General features: G+C 39.2%; 1 protein-coding gene across 6 annotated transcripts in view; it reads right to left on the reverse strand.

Annotated features, from left to right (window-relative positions):
• The window catches only part of LOC131226730 (GBF-interacting protein 1-like), a 28,931-nt gene extending 14,781 nt beyond the window's left edge, over positions 1–14,150 (reverse strand). The window contains exons 1-5 of one of the 6 annotated variants that reach the window (XM_058222411.1): positions 13,828–14,150; positions 12,174–12,214; positions 10,446–10,572; positions 5,442–5,574; positions 2,399–2,910 (exon numbers count right to left, since the gene is read on the reverse strand). In XM_058222411.1, the coding sequence (XP_058078394.1) occupies positions 2,399–2,910; positions 5,442–5,574; positions 10,446–10,572; positions 12,174–12,214; positions 13,828–13,867 (853 nt within the window). In that variant the 5' untranslated portion in view covers positions 13,868–14,150. Of the gene's footprint in view, positions 1–2,398; positions 2,911–5,441; positions 5,581–7,999; positions 8,103–10,445; positions 10,573–12,173; positions 12,215–13,827 lie in introns of those variants that run through there. The other 5 variants (XM_058222410.1, XM_058222412.1, XM_058222414.1 and 2 more) reach the window with 5 other exon arrangements.
• Between the last annotated feature and the right edge of the window lie 6,228 nt (positions 14,151–20,378).

The following is a 20,378-nucleotide window of genomic DNA, read 5'->3' on the forward strand; positions in this document are numbered from 1 at the left end:
CTCGGTGAAGTCCCTTTACCGATCTCTCGAGAAGAAGAAAGAAAATTCAGAGGAGGTGTTTACTGCGAGAGTCTGGAAATATAAGGTCCCTCCTAAGATTGTTATTTTTGGGTGGCTGGTAGGGAAGAGAAAAGTCCTCGCTATTGATAATCTGAGGAAAAGGGGGATGACATTAACCAACATTTGCGTCTGTTGTATGTCAAATGAAGAGACGACGGACCACCTCTTCGTGCACTGCCCTTTTTTCAACCAGGTTTGGTCGACCATCCTGTCTACTTTTGATATCTCCTGGACTTTTCCCAGCTCCACAAATCGCGTCCTTGCAGCCTGGCATGGAGTTTCTCTGGGTAAGAGCAGATCCGCAGTTTGGAGAATCACCCTGCTAGCTGCTTGGTGGGCCATCTAGGAAGAAAGAAATAGCCGTTGCTTTAGAGATGCTTCCCGTCCAGTGATCTATGTGATCAAGAGAGTCTAGCATCTCGTCATTGAATGGGCCTGCAACACCATCAACATCAGTCGCATCCCTCTCCTATCCAATCAACAACTTAGTGGGACATAGCTGGGCTGTGTTTTGTAGTGGGGAGTCTGTTTGGTCTTAGTGTTGTTACAATGGTTTTCTTTTTGTTTTCCTGTTTTTTTCTGCTTTGCTTTTTTCGATTGTGTCTTAGTTCAAGGAGTTTTCAGCTCGCTACCTTAGCAGACTGTCTCCTCCATTTTCTGGGTTTTTTTTTTAATGAATCTCCGTTGCCTTTAAAAAAAAAAAAAATTTAAAAAAAAATTGTAGAGTTTTTCCAAGTTTCACTAACTCAAGTCAGCCGAGTCGTGAGTCGTAACCAAATAGAGTTTTTTTAGTCTTGATTGAGGAGCTCAGGATGATAAGCAAGGGTGTGGTGGGGGCAGTTATGTCCTCCATTGTGTTGAGACTAGGACAAAAGCACAGAAAACTACCCTCTAGACCAAGATCAAGGAGCTCATCCATATTCGCTCAGGTCCAGAGAATCGAGGAAGAATCTATGGATGTGATTAAGTGAGAGTCCTTCGACGACTTACCCTTGGAGACTAGCAAAATGAATCAAAGGAAATCAGGTAAATTTGTTGCAATTGGCCGTTTCTTTTCTGTCAGACTTGGGTGAAAACTCTTGTCAATTCCTTAGCCAGAGAAGGGATCATTACACCATCTCTTCTGTCGGCAAATTCCTACCCATTATTCTAAGGTTATTTCTTCGCTTTTTGTAAAATCTTTGTACTCGTAGATTAAAAAAGAAAAGAAAAAAAAAAAAAATACATGCATTGTTTAACGCATTCAGGTTTTATTATAATTTATAAGTGCATTCACACTTATGTGTACGAAATACAAATTGATTGGTTTCTGTTCTTCTTCTTTTTCTTTTTTCTTTTTTTACATTTGCTGTTTTGTAACTCGTTGATTGTAATCAACCTATGTAATATACTATTAGCTAGTTCTTGATTGTAATCAACCTACGCAATAGTCTATTAAATGGCACCAGTGGGATTTTTTGCTCTCATTGCCAATCCCAAGCCCGGACAAAGGAAGAGTGTTGCATCAGGTCGGCAGCCGGCATCAAATTTTTGCCATAATTTTCATTATGAATCCAAACAGAATGGCAGAAAAGTATTCATGCAGCAATCCCAACTAGTTGGGATAGGGCTTAGATGATGATGACAATTGATGCTTTGTGTTCTATATTCAGTTTTACTTATGAAAGTATGCATGCATTGTTTCAAATTTGCTTGTATGTAATATTGACAGTTATCACTTACATGGGCTAACAAGTGACACATGGGTGAGATCCAAAGGCATTCATCAAACGGGCCACACCACTGTGCACGGACTTGAAAACCTGGTTGGTCCACTCATCTGACGGGCAACACTTAGGTGCTGAATGTGCACTGCTAACTATCCTTTTATGGCCATCCATTTTATTACCACGTGTAGCCCACCTGAACACTGCACTAACCTATTTTTGAGCTGCACACACTGCAGGGCCTACCTGATGAAAGGATGTCGCTTGAATTATAAACTGTGTTGGCAAGAATCTGGCACCTGGTTTTAGGATTTGTAAATTTAGGCACTTTTTGTTTGGCATTTGTAGGTGGGGCTAGTGAGTAGCAGTCTCATTAGAAAGCTTAGTTTATATAGTTCGAGCAAGTAAGGTTTCAGAATAACAAACACCACCTTGGATAAATAGAAGTAAATTGCAGTCGTAAAATTGCCTAACACTAAACTTTGAAAAGTACCAATCCAGAAATTGGATGATAACATTACCGATTCATACATCAGAAGAAGAGGTCAGATAAATGCACAGTATGATTGTATGAATATTCATTTTACTAAAGGTATATCAACATTGCCATTTATAACTTGTGAAGAGCATACCTTTGTGATGACCCACAGGTTGATGCAGCTTGCTATTGTGTTTACTGCCGAAGAAAGATCGACTGATTTGATCACCCTTGGTTATGGCAGAAGACTGTCCAAACAATCCTGTGGTTGAATCACCCTTCCCCAAACATGGATTCGAAAAGGAACCATTTGGAACAGATGAATGCATGACAGGATTTCCAGAAAACTGATGACGAATTCCCACTACTCCAGCATCAGATGACCTAGAATCAGGAGATGGCACGTGAACAGGGTCTGTGGATGCTAATGCTGCTGAAAGCTGCAGATAAATGTGTGGTTGCCATCCTTGTGCTCGGGGAGCTGAATTCAGGACTTTTCCCCTTGCCTCTTCTGCTAATGCTTGCATACAACAAGTGTCACCTGAATTGGCATCTCCAGCATGTTGGGACCCAGAATCATGGGCTGATTTCGAAGCTTGAGATGGGGGCTGTCGCCCTAATTTTCTGGCATCTGAGTGCTTTTCATCAGTTAGAATTCCTGGAGAGCTACAGGAAGAAAGATGATTTATGAGAGCATTCATGAACGCCTCTAACAGAATCTGGAACTGCTACGCTTGAAACTCACTAAATTATTGTTGATCAGCCATGGTACAACCGTTCAAGAGAATCTATAAGGGGATTTGTGGGGAAATTGAAGATGTGAGGAGATCTGAGCCATTAATCAGGCGGGTTGCACCATGAACCTGCCCTGACCCAAAATTCAGGCCAGTTCACTCATCAGATAGGCCATACGTGTATCGGAATATGAGAAAATGGACTGTTAGAATAAAGACAAATAACAGCCTATAATCCATGCAAGGTTGAAAATTTGTCCAATATGACTCCATGTCATCCAAGTTGTATCGGTTACAAGTCATCATACCTGTATGGGACCGAAACGGGATGTAGTCAGACTGAGTTGGACCAAGTTGGGGCGATTCACACTCTGAAGCCACTACTTAAATCTTATGATTCCACATATGCAGGTTACCCACCTAATGAGTGAACAGGTAGAGTCAGGGTATGCTCATGTTGGCCCCCACCTAGTGAGAAGCACAGAACTTGCAGTTGCACATAAGTGCCACACTGGCATGTGTATTTTGAATTGCCTCTTCAACACATGCAAATTGCCACTGCAGTTTCTCATTGTAACATAATGCAAATGCTACTGAGAGCAAGCGATGCTTTACAAATCACGTAATTTGAGTTAACTATGCAATAGGATTTGTCTAGGTAAGGTGTATATAAATTAGTAATGGTTGATAACCTTTTACACACAGAGAAAATAGGAAAGACATTTGCTAGGCCTAGATAGGTCTCAGGCCCACTTTTTTTTTTCTTTAACTGTTGGGACTCTAGGATCGGGCCTATTCAAACTTTGTCTTTGCTTAGCTAAGGCCCGACCCATGGCAAGCCTAATAGGAATTCTAAAGGTCTTCTTTCGTTCTTAATATGAGGAATGCTATTTGCAGCCACACAACGGAACACACTAAACATGAGTCCTCATAGGTGCCAATGGGGCACGCACATTGGGTTTGAACCGTTCAGTAGGTGAGTCCAGATGCAAGTGCTCCTTCGACAAAAACCTGGTTGTTACATTCATGTGGTCGGCCACACAAACAAAGCCCAGACGGTTAGGGAAAAAAATATTGGTCCATGTTGAATTTACACGTAGAACCCATCTGATGAGTGGACCAGCCCAATGTTTTAAGTATTGGCCAATATATCTCGCGATATATCTTGTATCCCACCTGTGCGATACGAAATACACAAGTAGTGGGATATATCCCACATGTTTGATCAGGTGAGCATTTTCGATTTTAGATCCTTTTTTTTGTAAATCATGTTAAATTAGTGTCAAATTGTTACAAATCCATGATTTTTTCATGTTTTGCATGAAAAATCATGGATTGTGAGCTTTGATTTCGAGATTTGAAGGAGATCAGCCAAGTTGCGGAAAATTGAAAAAAAAAAATCAAAATTTTCCAATTTCTCGCAAAATCAGTTGCAATCTTTGTATCCAAAGATAAAATCAAACATGTATATAACTTGATTTAGTGATTCTTCTTTTGCTTTTGAATGTATTGCTTGTGTTTCCACACATCTTCTTACATTTATAAATTATATGAATAGACTTTGAATGTACTTGCATCAATTTAGTTAGACAGCGCATAGATTAGGACCCCATTCAAAGAAAACCTATTATGTGCACTTGTGTTTTGTAATGTTTTGATTTATAAGTGTGCATTGATGTCTTTTTTAACAATCACTAAAGTGTCATTGAAAAATTCAACCAATTTCTCAATGTTTCCCCATGTTTCCAACAACAGCGATACATTACACAATTCAATCGATACATCCCATGCGATAACCGATATATATCCGTATCCCAAAGGTGCGATACATAACGCGATACCGATAGTTCAAACATTGGGCCAGCCTAAATCAACATCAGGTAGGACACATTCAAGGAGGGCCAACCTGATGAATGTCCTTGATCTCACACACATGTGCCATGTTGGTGCATCTAGGGCGCTTGAGTGTGAGTCTGACTCATGCAGAGGGACAGCTGCAAATGGCATTCCTCATTAAACATAATTTATTGATTTAAATGCCCATGAAATTCTAGCACTGCAGTATTTAAAAAGAAACTTGTCCAACATAGATAAAAATTAATTAACGGTGCTTTGCTATATGAAAGGGTCCACTAACTAACTAACAGAAGGAATTTTATCAAATCCTTATTACTGCAAACCATTTAAACTGATTTCCGCAACAGTGCTAGCCATAGTAACACAATGTTAAAGTTACTGCATTACAGTAAGTGGAATGAGCAAGTTGGCTTTGTACAAAGGGACTTAATATCTAAACCTACCCGCCTGATTTCCTTACAAGTTACACCCACTCCATTGAGAATTGGAATAGCAGAAATTTTGCACTATTCTAATTCTCAAAATGGTGAATGGTTGTAAGAAAATGAACATGCAGGTGAATAGCGGCACCTTCAGAAAAGAAGCATAAACAGCAGACAAACATACCTCTTTGGAGGAATATTTGCAACCGCTTGCTCATTAGCAGAAGTTGAACATTGAAGCAATACTGGCTTCATATTCCCATTCGTATTTTGATTGAGTCTGTTGTCTCTCACAACACGGAACTGTTGGCTGATTCCTGCAACTAGTCACATCCACCCATCAATTGGCACACTTATAGAAACCAAAATTCAAATACATAGTTCATCCAGAATGCAGGTAGTTGCAAAATATTGACTAGTGTTTTGTTTAAGAGATTGATTGTTGCCTTTGAATCAAGCTTTACAAATCAGACCATATTTCGGTGTGCAAGATATGCACAGTAAGAGGGACCAACTACCAAGTATCATGAAATTAGGAAAGCGGAATAAATCTTATATACAAAGGTAGAAAGAAAAGAAGAAGAAGAGAAGGAGAAAGGAAAAGAAAAGAGAATGTTTGTAGGAAAGGAAAAGCTCCCTGCATTCCAGTCCCCCTTTTTCATTATGTAAAAGGAACTTCAGAAAATTACAAATATGACCTTATTCTATCTCATATTACCAAAAAAAAAAAAACTTTCTAAACACAACTCAACACTCCCCCTCAAGCTGGGCATAGATATCTATAATGCCCAGCTTGCTAACAGCAAATTATAATATTGACTTATTAACTCCTTTAGTGAAAATGTCAGCAAGTTGATTCTCAGTTGTTACAAATGACAAATAAAGGTTTTGAGAGATAACTTGCTCACGAATGAAGTGCCTGTCAACTTCATGGTGCTTGGTACGGTCATGTTGAACTGAATTTTATGCTATGCCAATGGCTACTTTGTTATCACCAAACAGCTTCATAGGAGAATTCACCTTGATTCCCAAATCATGTAACGGAATTTTCAGACGCTAACTATGCTACACCATGTGCCATAAAGTTATGCTCTGCTTCAACGCGAGACTTAGCAACTACATTTTGTTTCTTGCTTCTCCAAGTGACCAAATTTCCTCCCACAAAAGTACAATATGTTGTAGTCCACTTTCTGTCATCCACACTACCAGCCCAATCCACACCAATATAAACCTCTATGCGTAGATGGCCATGATAATATGCAAACAAAAGGCTCTTCTTGGGTGATGCCTTCAAATATCTCAAGATTCTTTCAACCGCCTCCAAGTGAGAAATCTGATGAGCCTGCATAAACTAACCACACTTGCTTCATATGCTATGTCAGGTCGGGTGAGAGAAAGACAGAGTAGTCAGACAACCAATCTTTGATACGACTCTCCCTCACTTCGGCTAGGCTCATGATTAGGATCACTAGGAGTGTCTACTAATCGGGAATCTAGCTTACCAGTCTCCTTCAGAAGGTCTAAGGAATACTTTATCTAGCTTACCAGTCTCCTTCAGAAGGTCTAAGGTATACTTTTTCTAAGAAATAAAGATACCTTTCTTTCATCGAGCAACCTTTATACCTAGAAAATCTTTCATATTTCCCAAATCCTTAACTTCAAATTTGCCAAAAAAAAAAAAAAAAAATCCTCAGGTTTTTCCGAGAATCCTTTCCTATCGCCACAATATCATCTACATAAGTAATCAAAGTCGTAACCCCATCGCCTCACGAAGATAGTATGGTCAACATGACTCTAGGAATAACCAATCCTCTTCATTGCCTAACTGAACCTCTCGAACCAAACCCAAGGAGATTGTTTGAGCCCATAAATATTGATGCAGGACAATTAACCACTTGCTCTAAAAGCTTGAACTGATAGAGCATGGCGAATTAATCCCTTTATCTCATAGCCCAGGCCCCAAATCCATGGCTTAGGTCCTCGGCCAAACCTTCCTCGTGGGCCCCAAATCCATGGGTTTTGCCTCACACAGGCCCCAAATCCATGGTTCAGTGGGCCGCCCACCCCGAGTGTGCCCCTGCATCCCACATGCCACCTCGCTCGAGCTCGGTGTGAAAATGCCCCTGCATTAAATACATTACTTCAACTTACAAACCTTTCTTTCATGCTTGAGAAACTTAAAACTAGGTAAAGAAGACATACACTTTCCTCCTTCAAATCTTCATGGAGAAATGCCATTTTTCACATCCAAGAAAAGGTGGTTGCAAACAAAAATATAGTTCATCTTGGCTACAGGTGCAAACCTTCTCACATCAAACCCGTATGGAGTTCATTTCAACTACAAGTGCAAACATTTCGTTGTAGTCAACCCCATATATTTGGGTGTACCCTTTAGCAACAAGAGTGGCTTTATACCTTTCAATAGAACCATTTGCCTACTGTAAAGACCCGTTAAAAATCGATTGGCTCCTTTCCTTCGGGTAAATCTACCAATTCCCGCATGTCATTCTTTATTAATGCCCTCATCTCTTCTATTATAGCCTCACGTCACTTTGGATTGGAGACCGCCTCTTAGAATATGAAAGGCAAACAAACAAAAGAAGAAGACAAAAAAGAATAATGGGAAGGAGAGAAGGCTGTATATGAGACAAACTTGGATACAGTATGTAAATACATTAACACTTCCTGTCGCGTAAGACAGTGGAAACGCTATCCTCAAAAGAAGGAAAGTAGATGGATTACCTAGTTCCAAGGAATTGCAACTAGTGAGCAAGTGTGTCATAGTGATCACCCCTTTCTGGCGTCTTCTGTATACTTATAGTTCCTTTGCCTGTAGTTCCTTCACCTACGAGTGTTGGCAGCATTAGTAGTAGTATTAGTAGGTTGCCCTGGATCTACTGGGACAACAACCGATCAACTATAAGGAACAAAAGGAGGAAGGGGATAAACTAGCAATGAATGCCTCACATACAACTCTCTAAGCTCCACTTAAAGAGGCAAGATTACGGGAAAAATAAGGCATGGACTCAAAAAAGATGACATCCATAATGACAAAACATTTCCTAAACATAGGATCAAAACAATTGTATCCCTTTTGTGTGAACGGATGCCCCAGAAATACACCTCGAATGGCTTTTGGACCAAACTTGGTCTGATTTAAACCCAAGACATGAATGAAACGCACACACCCAAAGACATGATGTAGAACAATGAAAGAAAAGACATGATATAGAATTATGAAAGAAGGTTGCTTTGGACAAAGGACCTAATGTGGGGACTTCAACTTCAATACTCTAGATGACATACGATTAATAAGATAAGCAGTCGTAAACATTGCATCGGCCCAAAAACACTTTGGAACATGCATCCTGTCAAGAGACTCTGAGTAACTTCAAGAAAACGACAATCCTTCCATTCTGCCACTTCATTCTGTTGAGGCGTGGTCAGGACACGAAAACCGAATCAGAACCCTTTCTTAAGATTTCATTTATGAAACCTCCAATCAATGCAAGAATGCATGCTCTAATACCAAGTAGAAAAGAGGAATAACTCTTAGAGAGAAAGGAAGAAAGAAAAGAGGAAGAAGAAGAAGAAAAAGAAGAAGAGAAGGAGAAAGGAGAAGAAAAGAGAATGTTTGGAGGAAAAGAAAAGCTCCCTGCATTCCAGACCCCCTTTTCTATTTGTATAAAAGGAACTTCAGAAAAATTAGAAATATGATCTTATTCTAACCAATATTACAAATAAGGTCCTTTCTAAACTCATCTCAACAATGAATTTGGCCCAGCACGCACATGCCAATCCACGGGAATGGAATCCTTTTAATTCATTGCTTCTTCGAAAAGAAGGGGTCAATTATGTTAGTCATGATTCTTATGAAACACTATGTGCATATGCACAAGATCCCAGCTGTTCATTAGTTGGGACCCAATGGATGGCTTATGGACAGAAGTCCCACATGTTAGTAAGTTGCATAATCCTAGCCACCTGGTTGGAGGAAGGATTTTTTTGTGATCAGAAATGGACGGTTAGAAAAAGGTCAAATCAAATTTGACATTCAATGGGGAACTGTACTCCAATTGACAATCTAGATCATGCTACAGGTTTGACCACTTAGAACCCATCCTTTCAACGTGAAGTTCAACAGATGAATCAACTGGATCCCATGTATGACATTTTACTTAGATATAAGCACTTAGCACCCCACCGTTTCCTTTTTTGGGTTTGATAATCATATTGATTGCACAAGCTACTTCTTTAAAAGTGCACCGTGTCCATGTATGCAATGAATGCAGGGAATGTTGCCGGAAAAGACAATAAATTTCGGAGGTTCTTCAGTTAAATTTAAACCTTCAAACCCCCCACATCAAAACTAGGTAAAACAATTCAGTCTTCTATGAAGTATTCAGAACTCAGTTACTCATTATTAAGCTATTGCTTGTGTCATAAGACAGCAAAGGGAAAAGAAATGCCTCTCACCCCTCACGCCAATGCTGCAGATGTATGATATCCAGACCATATATCAGGTGGTACACACCATAAAGTGCCAGTTCCTGTTACGTTACGGCCTTTTTTTTTAATGTTTTGGACCCGTTATGGGCCGTTTTTTCCTGTAATGGTTATGGCCGTTTCAGCCCCATAACGTGTAACGCTTGTATAGACCCCGTTGAAAAGTGCATCGTGTCCATGTATGGACCCATTACTCAACGGCCATTATGTAACCATTTTGGCATAACATGAAGTAGCCCAATCATCAGATGGGCCCCACATGTATGCTAGATGTGGACTGTTGGTGCTCTTTTTCCTAACATCGATTTGTTTCATATGTGTTGGTCCACCTTATTACTGAACAAGCCTTAAAAAATAAAAATAATAAAAATAAAAACTGAATGAAACTGACTCTCAGGCCACGGAACATACACGGTGGGGCCAACCAGGTGAACAGCCCAGATCTCACACACACATGGCACCTTGGCACATGTAACAAGAGTATGATTGGTGTTCCTGCTCTCGCAAGCATCCTTCGCATTTCTTTTTAATTACATTTCCACTGACACCATTGGCTTATATCTACTGTATTAATCACAACTTTCTACAGCTGATAAATAATAAAATGTTTACCATCAGTTTATCAAAGCTCAATAAGGAACTCTTTTTTTTAAGGGTTAAACTTGGTAAGATGTTGCAGTACCACGTGAAGCATTCCGTGGATAGCCTCCAATGCGAGCATTTCGATCCCATGACATCTGATAGCTTGATCCTTGTCCTTTGTTCTCCATATGTTTTCTTGATTCTGTAGAAGCCTTGTTACTCAGAGGCTGTAAAAGGAGACAGCAATGAACCGGATGTTAAATAATGCACACTTCCTCCAAATAGTTAAAATACAGGGCTGCACATTCAAAGCCTCAAAAGCACTTAGAAAGAAAACTTTGAAATTTAGCAAAAGAACCAAGGTTATGATTTATATAGAAAAAAAAAAATCAAGAGGTGGGATTTCTTCCTGAACATTTTACCAGTCAATACTCTTGGAAAAAAAGACAAAAAATTAAAAAAGAAATAAAGTTGATCATTCAACAGAAAGAAGAAGCTGAGGATCTCTTGACAGACCTCCAAGTTGAAGTTCTTACTCGTCAGGAAAAAGAAAACCTCAAATTCCATGCATGTGGCAGCCATCTGAAGGGAAATCCATCAAGCAATTAAGAGACACTTGGGCTACTAGCATGTCCATAATTGCACATTCAGACTGCCTGCTTTCATCTCTTTCACAGTTGGTGGTAGCAAGCCAAGCATGTTGTCAGTTTACCAAACAATCTATCATTATTGGCTGATATGAACTATATGGGCTGGCACATATCGTGTATCACTGGTTCCCAGTAAGAGATTCAGGTGAGAATCTGTCATAGTGAGTCATAATCTATCAACAAATGCTTGATCTATGTTCAATTAGGGCCTATTTGGTTGACTTTCAACAGGCCTAGCCAGACAACATTCTTATCAAAGAATGGTCTCATGCAACATTGAACACATGTTAAAAACATCTAAAAAATTGATAGATTCTGGTGTATTACATTGTTTTCTAATTTTGCGGATAGTTTTTCAAAAAAAAATGGACAAAAAAAAAAAATCACTGGTACATGCCCATATTGTCTGATACAGGTCCAACACAGTTTGATACACCCTGTATCATATCGTTTTTGGGCCCAATCGATACACCAATTGATATCGTTACTCAAAACCTTGGTCTCCAGAGTTCAGACCCAATATTGGAAATCCGCAATATAACATCATTCATGTCTCCTTCAGGATTAACAGACAGAAATAAAACAAAACCCAAAAAAAACAAAAAACTTAATCCTTCTAAAGAGGTTTCAGTAATTATTTCTGCCGAGTCAAACAAGTAAGAACCAAATGGCCCACATATGGATGGGAAAATATGACCTAACAATGCACAGTCATCTCTAGGCACACCACCCTCTGCAGTTAGACCCTGGTCTAAGTTACCTGTAGTGCGTGTTAACAAAGGGTTTACATTTCTAACCATTCTATAGGGTCTGCCCGAAGTACCATATTCGTTTTTTATACTAACCATTCTATAAGACTGTAAAAATACATTCTTTTCAAAGTTTAAAATGGGGAAATATCATTTAATTGATGAAAAGTTACAAATATGCTTTGCTAGTACGGTCAACTTCTGTAGATGGACAAACAAAATAGTTTGACGAGATCAAAAGATCAAAGAACATGTTGTAGCAAAAACAGGAAAATGGCAGAAGAGATTATGTGATCTCAGATAAGAAAGCCAGGTGATTTTCAGAAAATGATGACCAGTAGCAGCTTGTTCAATGATGAAATAAAAAATTTTAACTTTGACATATAACTTTTGATCTGGAAACCTAGCAAGTCTACACATAAAGCGCACCTCCTTTTTCGCTCTTTTCCTGTTCACCTCATGAAACGGATCTGCATGGTGCAAGTAGAACGAATAAGATGCATGAACGGTTCAAAAGCAAAAAGAAAGAAAGAAAGAAGATAATCTACATTATATAATGTAATGAGAATTTCAGGCCAAATAATTTCCCACATCTAATGATATAAAATATGAGGACCAGTTCGCATGACAGCCCTACTTCATTTTAAATGAATTTTCCACCCAGCCGGGCGCTGAAACCTCATAAAAGTTTCAGGTTCCATCAGTAATCAATCAACACTCCATGACTCTTCTATGAGTTAAAAATCAACATCAAATAAACAGAACCCATCAACCAAAACATAAAATCAAACCAAACCCGATTCCCAGCTGACAAATCAGTCAAAAACATCAGAGTACATCATTCAAAACTCTTTCATATCTCAAATAAACAAAACCCATAAACTGAAATACAAAATTACACCACCCAATGGACATAATAATTCAAAAGTAAACTATAACATTCAGAAACTTCTCCGCGTGTTAAAAAACCAGCATCAAACAAACAGAACGTATCATTGGATGGGTAATAATACAACAAAACCAATTCACATAATCAGTCAGAACCCAAACTACCCACTCCACAACTCGTCAAATGTTAAAATTCAACACCAAACAAACGAAACTGGTCAACTAAAACACAAAATCACGTCATACCAATCAACAATAATCAATAATAAATTTCAAAAGTTGAAAAATAACCTACATCATTCAGGAACTCTTAGGCACATTAAAAACCAAAGTAAAAAAAAAAAAAAAACCAACAACCCAAAACACAAGATTAGAACAACCCCAATTCAGATAATCAATCAAGAACTAAAACTAACATCATTTGGCAACTTCTCTGCACATTAAGAAAACAAAAACAAGCAAGCAAAACCCAATTCACATAATTAGTCAAAAACCAAACTACCAGCTTCTCAACTCTTCACATGTTAAAATTCAAAACCAAGCAGACAAAACCCATCAACCAAAAAGCGAAATTACATCAAACCAATCAACATAACCCATCAAAAAATCGAACTGAACCATTTGGGAACTGTTCCAGTCGTTAAAAACCAAACTACAAAACAAAACCCAACAACCATAACATGGAATTAGAACAAACCCAGTTCACATAATCAGTCAAGAGACTAAACTCACTCTTCCAAACATCAAAAACAAAAACCAACAACCAAAACACAAAATTAGAGCAAACCCAATTCACATAATCAATCAAGAAACCAAACTAAATCTTCCGCACGTCAAAAAGCAAGCAATAAAACATAACCCAACAACCAAAACACACAATTAGAACAAACTCAATTCACACAATCAGTCAAGAAGCCAAACTAACTCTTCTGAACATCAAAAACCAAGCTATAAAACGAAACCCAACCATCAAAACTCGAATTTAGAACAAACCAAATTCACGTGATCGGTCAAGAACTCAAAACTAACATCGTTCCTAAACTTCTCCGCATGTTAACAAAACAACAAGCAAGCAAGACCCATCAACCGAAACGCATAAATACACAACATCCATTCGATGAATTGATCACCCCAGTACAAAAAGCAGCTGAAAGGATTAGAAAATGACAGATTTGTAGTAAGGTCCGTAACCGACCTTGGTTGAGCAATTTCGGAGTTGTCTCGTTGGGGTCCATGTTCGTCTCTTTCAGCGTAGCTTTAGATATCGGCGTCGGAGTGGTTGCTGCGGACAATCTATTTTTATCGAGTGAATGATCTTTCGAAAGCGAGCAGAGAGGATTTGAGTCGGAGTTGTAAAACTACGATTCTCGAAGTGGCTATCGCACAGAGAGAGAGGAAAAGCCAGGAAGAAGCGGTTATGAGATGAAAGCGAAAGAAGGGGATTTTGGAAACGAGGGTTTCGCATAGGACGCCGATTTCCTACTGACACTGCCCGTAGCCGTCTATCAATTTTGGATAATTATTCTAGAGATAATGCCGTATAAGACACTGACTCGTTTGGCGCCTTGGATTTGAAATACACTCTATTTGAAATCTCCGCTGGCGTTTGAGACCTTAAATTCAGAACCCTTCTAATACAAAAGTAAGCTATGCTGATATATTTGCAAGGATTAAATCAATTTTAATATCTCTAGTTAGTGTACCTAAATAATGTTTGACACAATGATTGTAGCAAGTCAGCTGAAATATATAATTTGGCTGAAAAAGATGAAATTCCAAGTCTGGATGGGCCACAAGTATAGGATCGCATCTGAGCAACTAACCAACAATTTTTAGCTATTAATTTACATTGACAATATTTAGACCGCAAAGATCATCCTATTTAAATAATTTTAGTAATGCAGTTTGTTTGTTTTTTTTTCTTTCCCCGAAGGCAACGCAATTTCATTGAAAAGGAAGAAAAGGAAACAAGAGAAACATAAAAAGCAAAAGCAACAAACAAAAGGACTACGCTGCGATGGCATAGACCATTTAGCAACAAGGAATGAAAAGTTCACTTCCCTTAAGGAAGTGTTGAAAGTGGCCCATTCGATCACCAAACTGAGGGCATTGGAAGCCACTTTCTTCGCACAAGAGGAGGAGCTACGGTTCATTTCTTTCCAGCCACATTGACCACCACAAAGTGAGGGTGGTCATTCTCCATATCTGAGTTTTTGGTTTTCCCAATTGGACACCGTGCCATGCTTTGAGAAGAAGGCCGATGGAACGAGGAATGCACCAATGCATGTTGAACCTTCTGGAGAAGTTTGACCAAATGGAGTAGAAAAAAGGACAATGTATGAGGAGATGATCTACGGATCTCGCTTCCTTCATGCAACAGAGGCAAATGTTGGGCAGCACCATTCCTCTTTTCCTCAAGTTGTCTACAGTCAAGATCTTCTTGTTGGCTACCAGTCATGCAAATGCACGAATTTTGGGGGGGATGGAATGTAACGCCCCGAATTTTTTGATACTCGAGCATAAAGTTCACGAGCGTTACCAAGAAATTTAACGTAATACAATACCAATCCAACTATCCTAACCTTATATCCTTGCCTTAATACAAACCTAACTGTTAGGAATGATCTCCATTTATAGATCAAGTCGTCCGACCATCAATTTCAAGGTAAGACTCTCCATCACATGATTTAACGTATGTGTCTTCCCTTAAATGAATTGACGATTATCCATAATGATTTAGATATACATCCATTAGTAAAAATTGCTTAGAAACGTATCTATAACCATGTGGAGCCATTAGATTTTCCAAAACTCACAGATCAGCAATAATTATGAAAATGCCATTAACTTGCACCACTGAGTTCTAGATCACGTGGTTCTCACGATCTATTTAATGTGAGAATTTACACAATTCATATAAATCTTAAATTAACCGTACACGTCGAATTTCATCCATTAAATCATAGTAAAGTGGCTACTTAACATCTACATCCGTCTGTACACTTATCATATCAAGATTCTGATCCGTGCATCTTGTTCATTACCTTTGAATATGTTTAACTTAAGACCAGAAATACGATCTGAGAAACTTACACAAGTGAACAAGACACTCTAATCTGACGATACACATGCTTTACTCCTAATCACTCCAGAAATCCACGTTATGACTATCCATTTACGAAACTGATCGTACATCTACCTACGTACATGATCAGAATGCCAACCATCAAGTTTCCTTATTTTTAGCAAATCATGTGACCGTCCATTATGTATGGATCCGCCAAACGGGCCACACGAACATCATGGTAAACCAATCAACAGGAAGATCTTAAGGTTTAGGTCCAAACTATCCAATAAAATTATCAATCAAGGGTGTATAAATATTATTTTAAATTACGAAATATGTTAGCCACTAAAAGAGCATCTTGGTCATCCTTGATAAATAGAAGCCCAAATTTAACCAGTTGAGAGGGTGTGTGAAATAACAATCACCTCTCAAATTTCACTTTGTTTGAAGGATGAAGTTGCGAAATACGGACACTAAAAGTTCAGACTAAAAAAAAGGGTAAAATTGAAATTAAAAAGCATAACTCTTGATCATACGTCGTAAGTTCCTTTAACGGTGAATTACCACCAATACGCCCCCGGGGACTTAGAATTACCCCATATTCAGGCCATAGCCTTAACATAACCTGCCAAACCAATGAACCGAGTAAATCTTACAAAGGACATCGGACATCACGAGTCGACCCGACATGATATCACAGTCAAACACGGCACCTCGTGACATGGTTTCATAAATGTTTTCACTTTGGACAGTATCCATCTTTCCATACGTGTTGTGGCCCACCAAAAGTTTAGATCCACTCCATATTTTACCCCTTGGGCCAACTTAACATGAGGAAGCTAATGAAGGGTGTGGATCTCCCGAGGGCACACTATAAGCGGACCTCACTCGATCCAGCAGTTGAACCAGGAAGGACCTCTTTCGCTGGCGATAGAAAAGGATCCCGAACGATCCAACTTCCGCGAGACATTCACGATGAAAACCACCCACACACCTTCACAACGTGTGAGCCACTTAGGACTTAGATCAGGGCTATAGTTGAGACCATAACCGAAGGTAACCTTGCAAGTGTGATGAACGGGATGGATCTTACAAAAGCTATCTGAAGTGGGTCCCGCCAACCCCACCGATAACACAAGATAAATCTGTTCGCAGAAGACGCGAACGGCAGGAATTCCGGAACAACCCGGACGTTCCTGCACGTTGGCTGGTGCATCTGTGAATCATGGCTTCAATCGAGGCCGTCCAAACCCAAGAAAGAAGGGTTCCGACCACTTCCAAGAAGCCAGATTGGAAGGTTCTGATCAAGAACCACATCGATTTCGATTCTGTCGCAAGTCATCTCCCCTATCTTCGCTGCGCAAGAAAACAGAGTGGCGTAAACAGATCTGCAAGAGCTTTCGCAGAAGGATCTGGAAGACTCACCGCACTCCTATAAGAGGTAACACGCGTCCAGGCATTGCAAGTATAAAGGAAAGAAAGAGGGAAAAAAAAAAAGGAAGAAGGGAGAAACCGTGAGAGAGAAAGAAGGAACAGCGGCCAACCTTGCTGAACGTGGCAGCAAGGAAGAAAGAAGAGAAAGAAAGAGAAAGAAAGGAACGGAAAGGGAAGAAAAAGAAAAGAAGAAGATAAAAGAGAGTAGAAGAAAAGAAAAGAAGAAGAAAGAGGAAATTAGAAAGAGAGAGAGAGAGAGAGAGAGAGAGAGAGAGAGACCGAGTGCTCGAGCGGCAACTCGCCGAGCTGCCGAGTTGAGTCCAAATCCGGAACGGATTCTCCTGACAATCATAGGTAAGCATCAAGATTAGTTTCCTTGTAAATTTTTAAGTTTCCAAGAACTACATATGGACTGTCTAGGATTGAGTCGAACTGAGTCAACTCAGTTAGAAAATCCTGCTAAGGGTTACCTAGGTCAGTTAAGTTGGATTACTAACCATGGTAATCTCCTCATCTATTTACATCTAATAGATTACCTTGGTTAGGCAGATCCTAACTATAGAGTTTAAGCTGAATTCTAGTATTCAATCCTAACCATGTGAACCAGTTAATGAAGTGATCTAACCACCTGAATTGTTTTAAAAACTATATTAGAATTCAAGCCCTATGGCGTATCCTCAAAACTGAGGGAGAAAAGACATCAGAGGTGAGGGTTTTATTCTTTAAGCTTACACTAATTTAAGTTATTATATTTATCCTGCCTTTCCATGCCTTTTATGATATAAATTATCTTGCATTTTCATACTGTTGATGATGAGAATTATCATGCCATTTCATACCTTTAATGATGTGATTCATCCTATTTCTCATGCTGATATTTTCCTAGGAATTACCCTATCAATTGATTCAGTTATTATCGTTACAATTATTTAGGGTTGTACATGAGCCAAGCTAGCTTGAAAAGCTCGCTCAGCTTGGCTCAATCTAGCATGACTTGACTCGACTCGAATTATGAATTAAGGCAAGCTAAGTTTTGCTCAAACATAGTGGAGTTTGACTTGACTCGACTCAAACTCGGCTTGGCTCGAAGCTCGAGGTGAGCATGACTCGATATATATATATATATATATATATATATATATATATATATATATATATATATATATATATATATATATATATTAATGTATATTATATTATATTTAAAAATTTTAAAAAATTAAAACATAAACCCTATCGTACCCGTCTGTCCCTCTCATTACATTTCCCTTCCTTACTTAACCCGCCGCGCTCAAGCTCCTCTCTCTCTCTCTCTCTCTCTCTCTCTCTCTCTCAATATCAACAACAAAGTACCATCTTATCTAATATTATATGTGTGTGTGTATATTATTAATTAAATATTTGATTTGGGAGTTGGGTCAGTTGGGTCGGGTTGCTGGGTTAAGTCAGGTCATGTGGGTTGTGGGTTGGGTCAGGTTGGGAGCAAGCTCGACTCGACTCGAGGTAAGCTCACCTCGACTCGATCCATTAGCTCGCCTCGAGCTTGACTTGAAAGTTTTGGCAAATAAGCCAAGCTTTAATGGTAAGCTCGAGGCCAAGCTCGAGAAGAGTACGGACAAGCCAAGCCAAGCTTGGCCCACCTTGACTCGACTTGGCTCAATGTACAGCCCTATGATTATTGGTCATGTTGGGATTATGACATTATGTCAATTATAAGGGATTTCTCTGAATTTATGTGAGGCCATGGATACAAGTCGGCCCTGCCTCATCAAATTTATTGAGTTGGCCATTACCACTCTCTGTATTATAGAGTTAACCATTGTCACTCTTCTCTGATTATGATCGGCCATTGCCACTTGTGTTGAGTTGACCCTCATCGCTCTCCTCTTTATTATTTTAGCCTTGTGCCATCTATCTTTACGACTTGAGCTTGTGTCTTGTTATTCCAGAACTTCCATAATTCAGTTGATATTCTTTATGATTCAAATTTAGTTATATTCGTTATAATTCAATTATATTCTCTATAAGTGCAAGTGATGTGTAAGATGTATCATGACTAGTGATTCAAATATTCTATCATGGATGTAAAGCGCTCTGGGTAGAGACCTTGTTGGGGCACGTAAGTCCTTGAGCCTTCTGGTAGTGGTGCACAAATTGATGTGTGTAATTTGCAAATGCAATGTCACATCACTCCGGGATTGGATGTCACAAATAGTCGCTCCATGAACAAATCGTTGCACGTAATTCACCCAGTTCATGTGTTGTGTGCTCTGAGGAATTCTCGTAAATCCATGGTAGTGTTAGCCATGCCGGCGAATATCCGTACTTATGGGATGCGGGTCGAGCCAGTTATCTATAAATCGTATTCCACAATGTGATGATCACTACGTATGATGAGCCCCACATACTTTGCTAGACATGCATCTCATGTAGGTTGTTTGCGCATTCTGATATCTTCGTATTAGTGGACTACGGTACATATCAGACCCCTTAACGTTACTTTTATGAATCTCTTGAATTATTGTTAATCTTAAAGGATAACCATCACTATGAGTAGGGCATTGACCCTCTCCCAACCGTACAGATGATACAGGTGACATACAGATTGAAGACTTAGAGGACTACTTCCCTATAGAAGATTATCTTGAAAGACTAAGAAGACAGTTTTACTATTTACTTTTGTACTTCCACTGTGAACTCTGATATTGTAATAAACCTCCCATTATGAGGTCATTTGATTATTCTTTTACTATGATGAAATATAATCAAAATAGTTGATTTTATTCTTGTGAATGTTACCTTCATGAATGTATTTGGATGTGACCCAAAAGAAAAAAAAAGGTGTGATTTTCTAAAGCATCCAGTTTATACATTATTAACAACCAGTTTTCTAGGGCATGAGTACAAACTCTAGCTGTGAAATTTTGGGTTGTTACACTGAATAAGACCAAACATGGTGATGAGAAGCATCGAGCGGCGAATGCAGGGGGGCGAGGACGTTGTAGAAGGATTTGACAGAGAAGCACAAAGTCTTGTCTGGATTCCAGATGATTTTGTCCTCGACACTGGGATTAGGGCTGGTCCTGAATACGCAATCAAGCAGGCTGGAGTAGTCTGGAATCTCCCAGTCTTTTAGGTTTCTCCTGCAGCGTATTTCCCACACCATTTTACCATCCAGGAAAGAGAAACAGTCAGCCACCACGATATGCTGGTTGGGGGCCAATTTGAAGATAGAGGGAAACCTA

This window comes from Magnolia sinica, chromosome 15 (genome assembly GCF_029962835.1).
Source record: "Magnolia sinica isolate HGM2019 chromosome 15, MsV1, whole genome shotgun sequence".
Classification (NCBI taxonomy): Eukaryota; Viridiplantae; Streptophyta; class Magnoliopsida; order Magnoliales; family Magnoliaceae; genus Magnolia; species Magnolia sinica.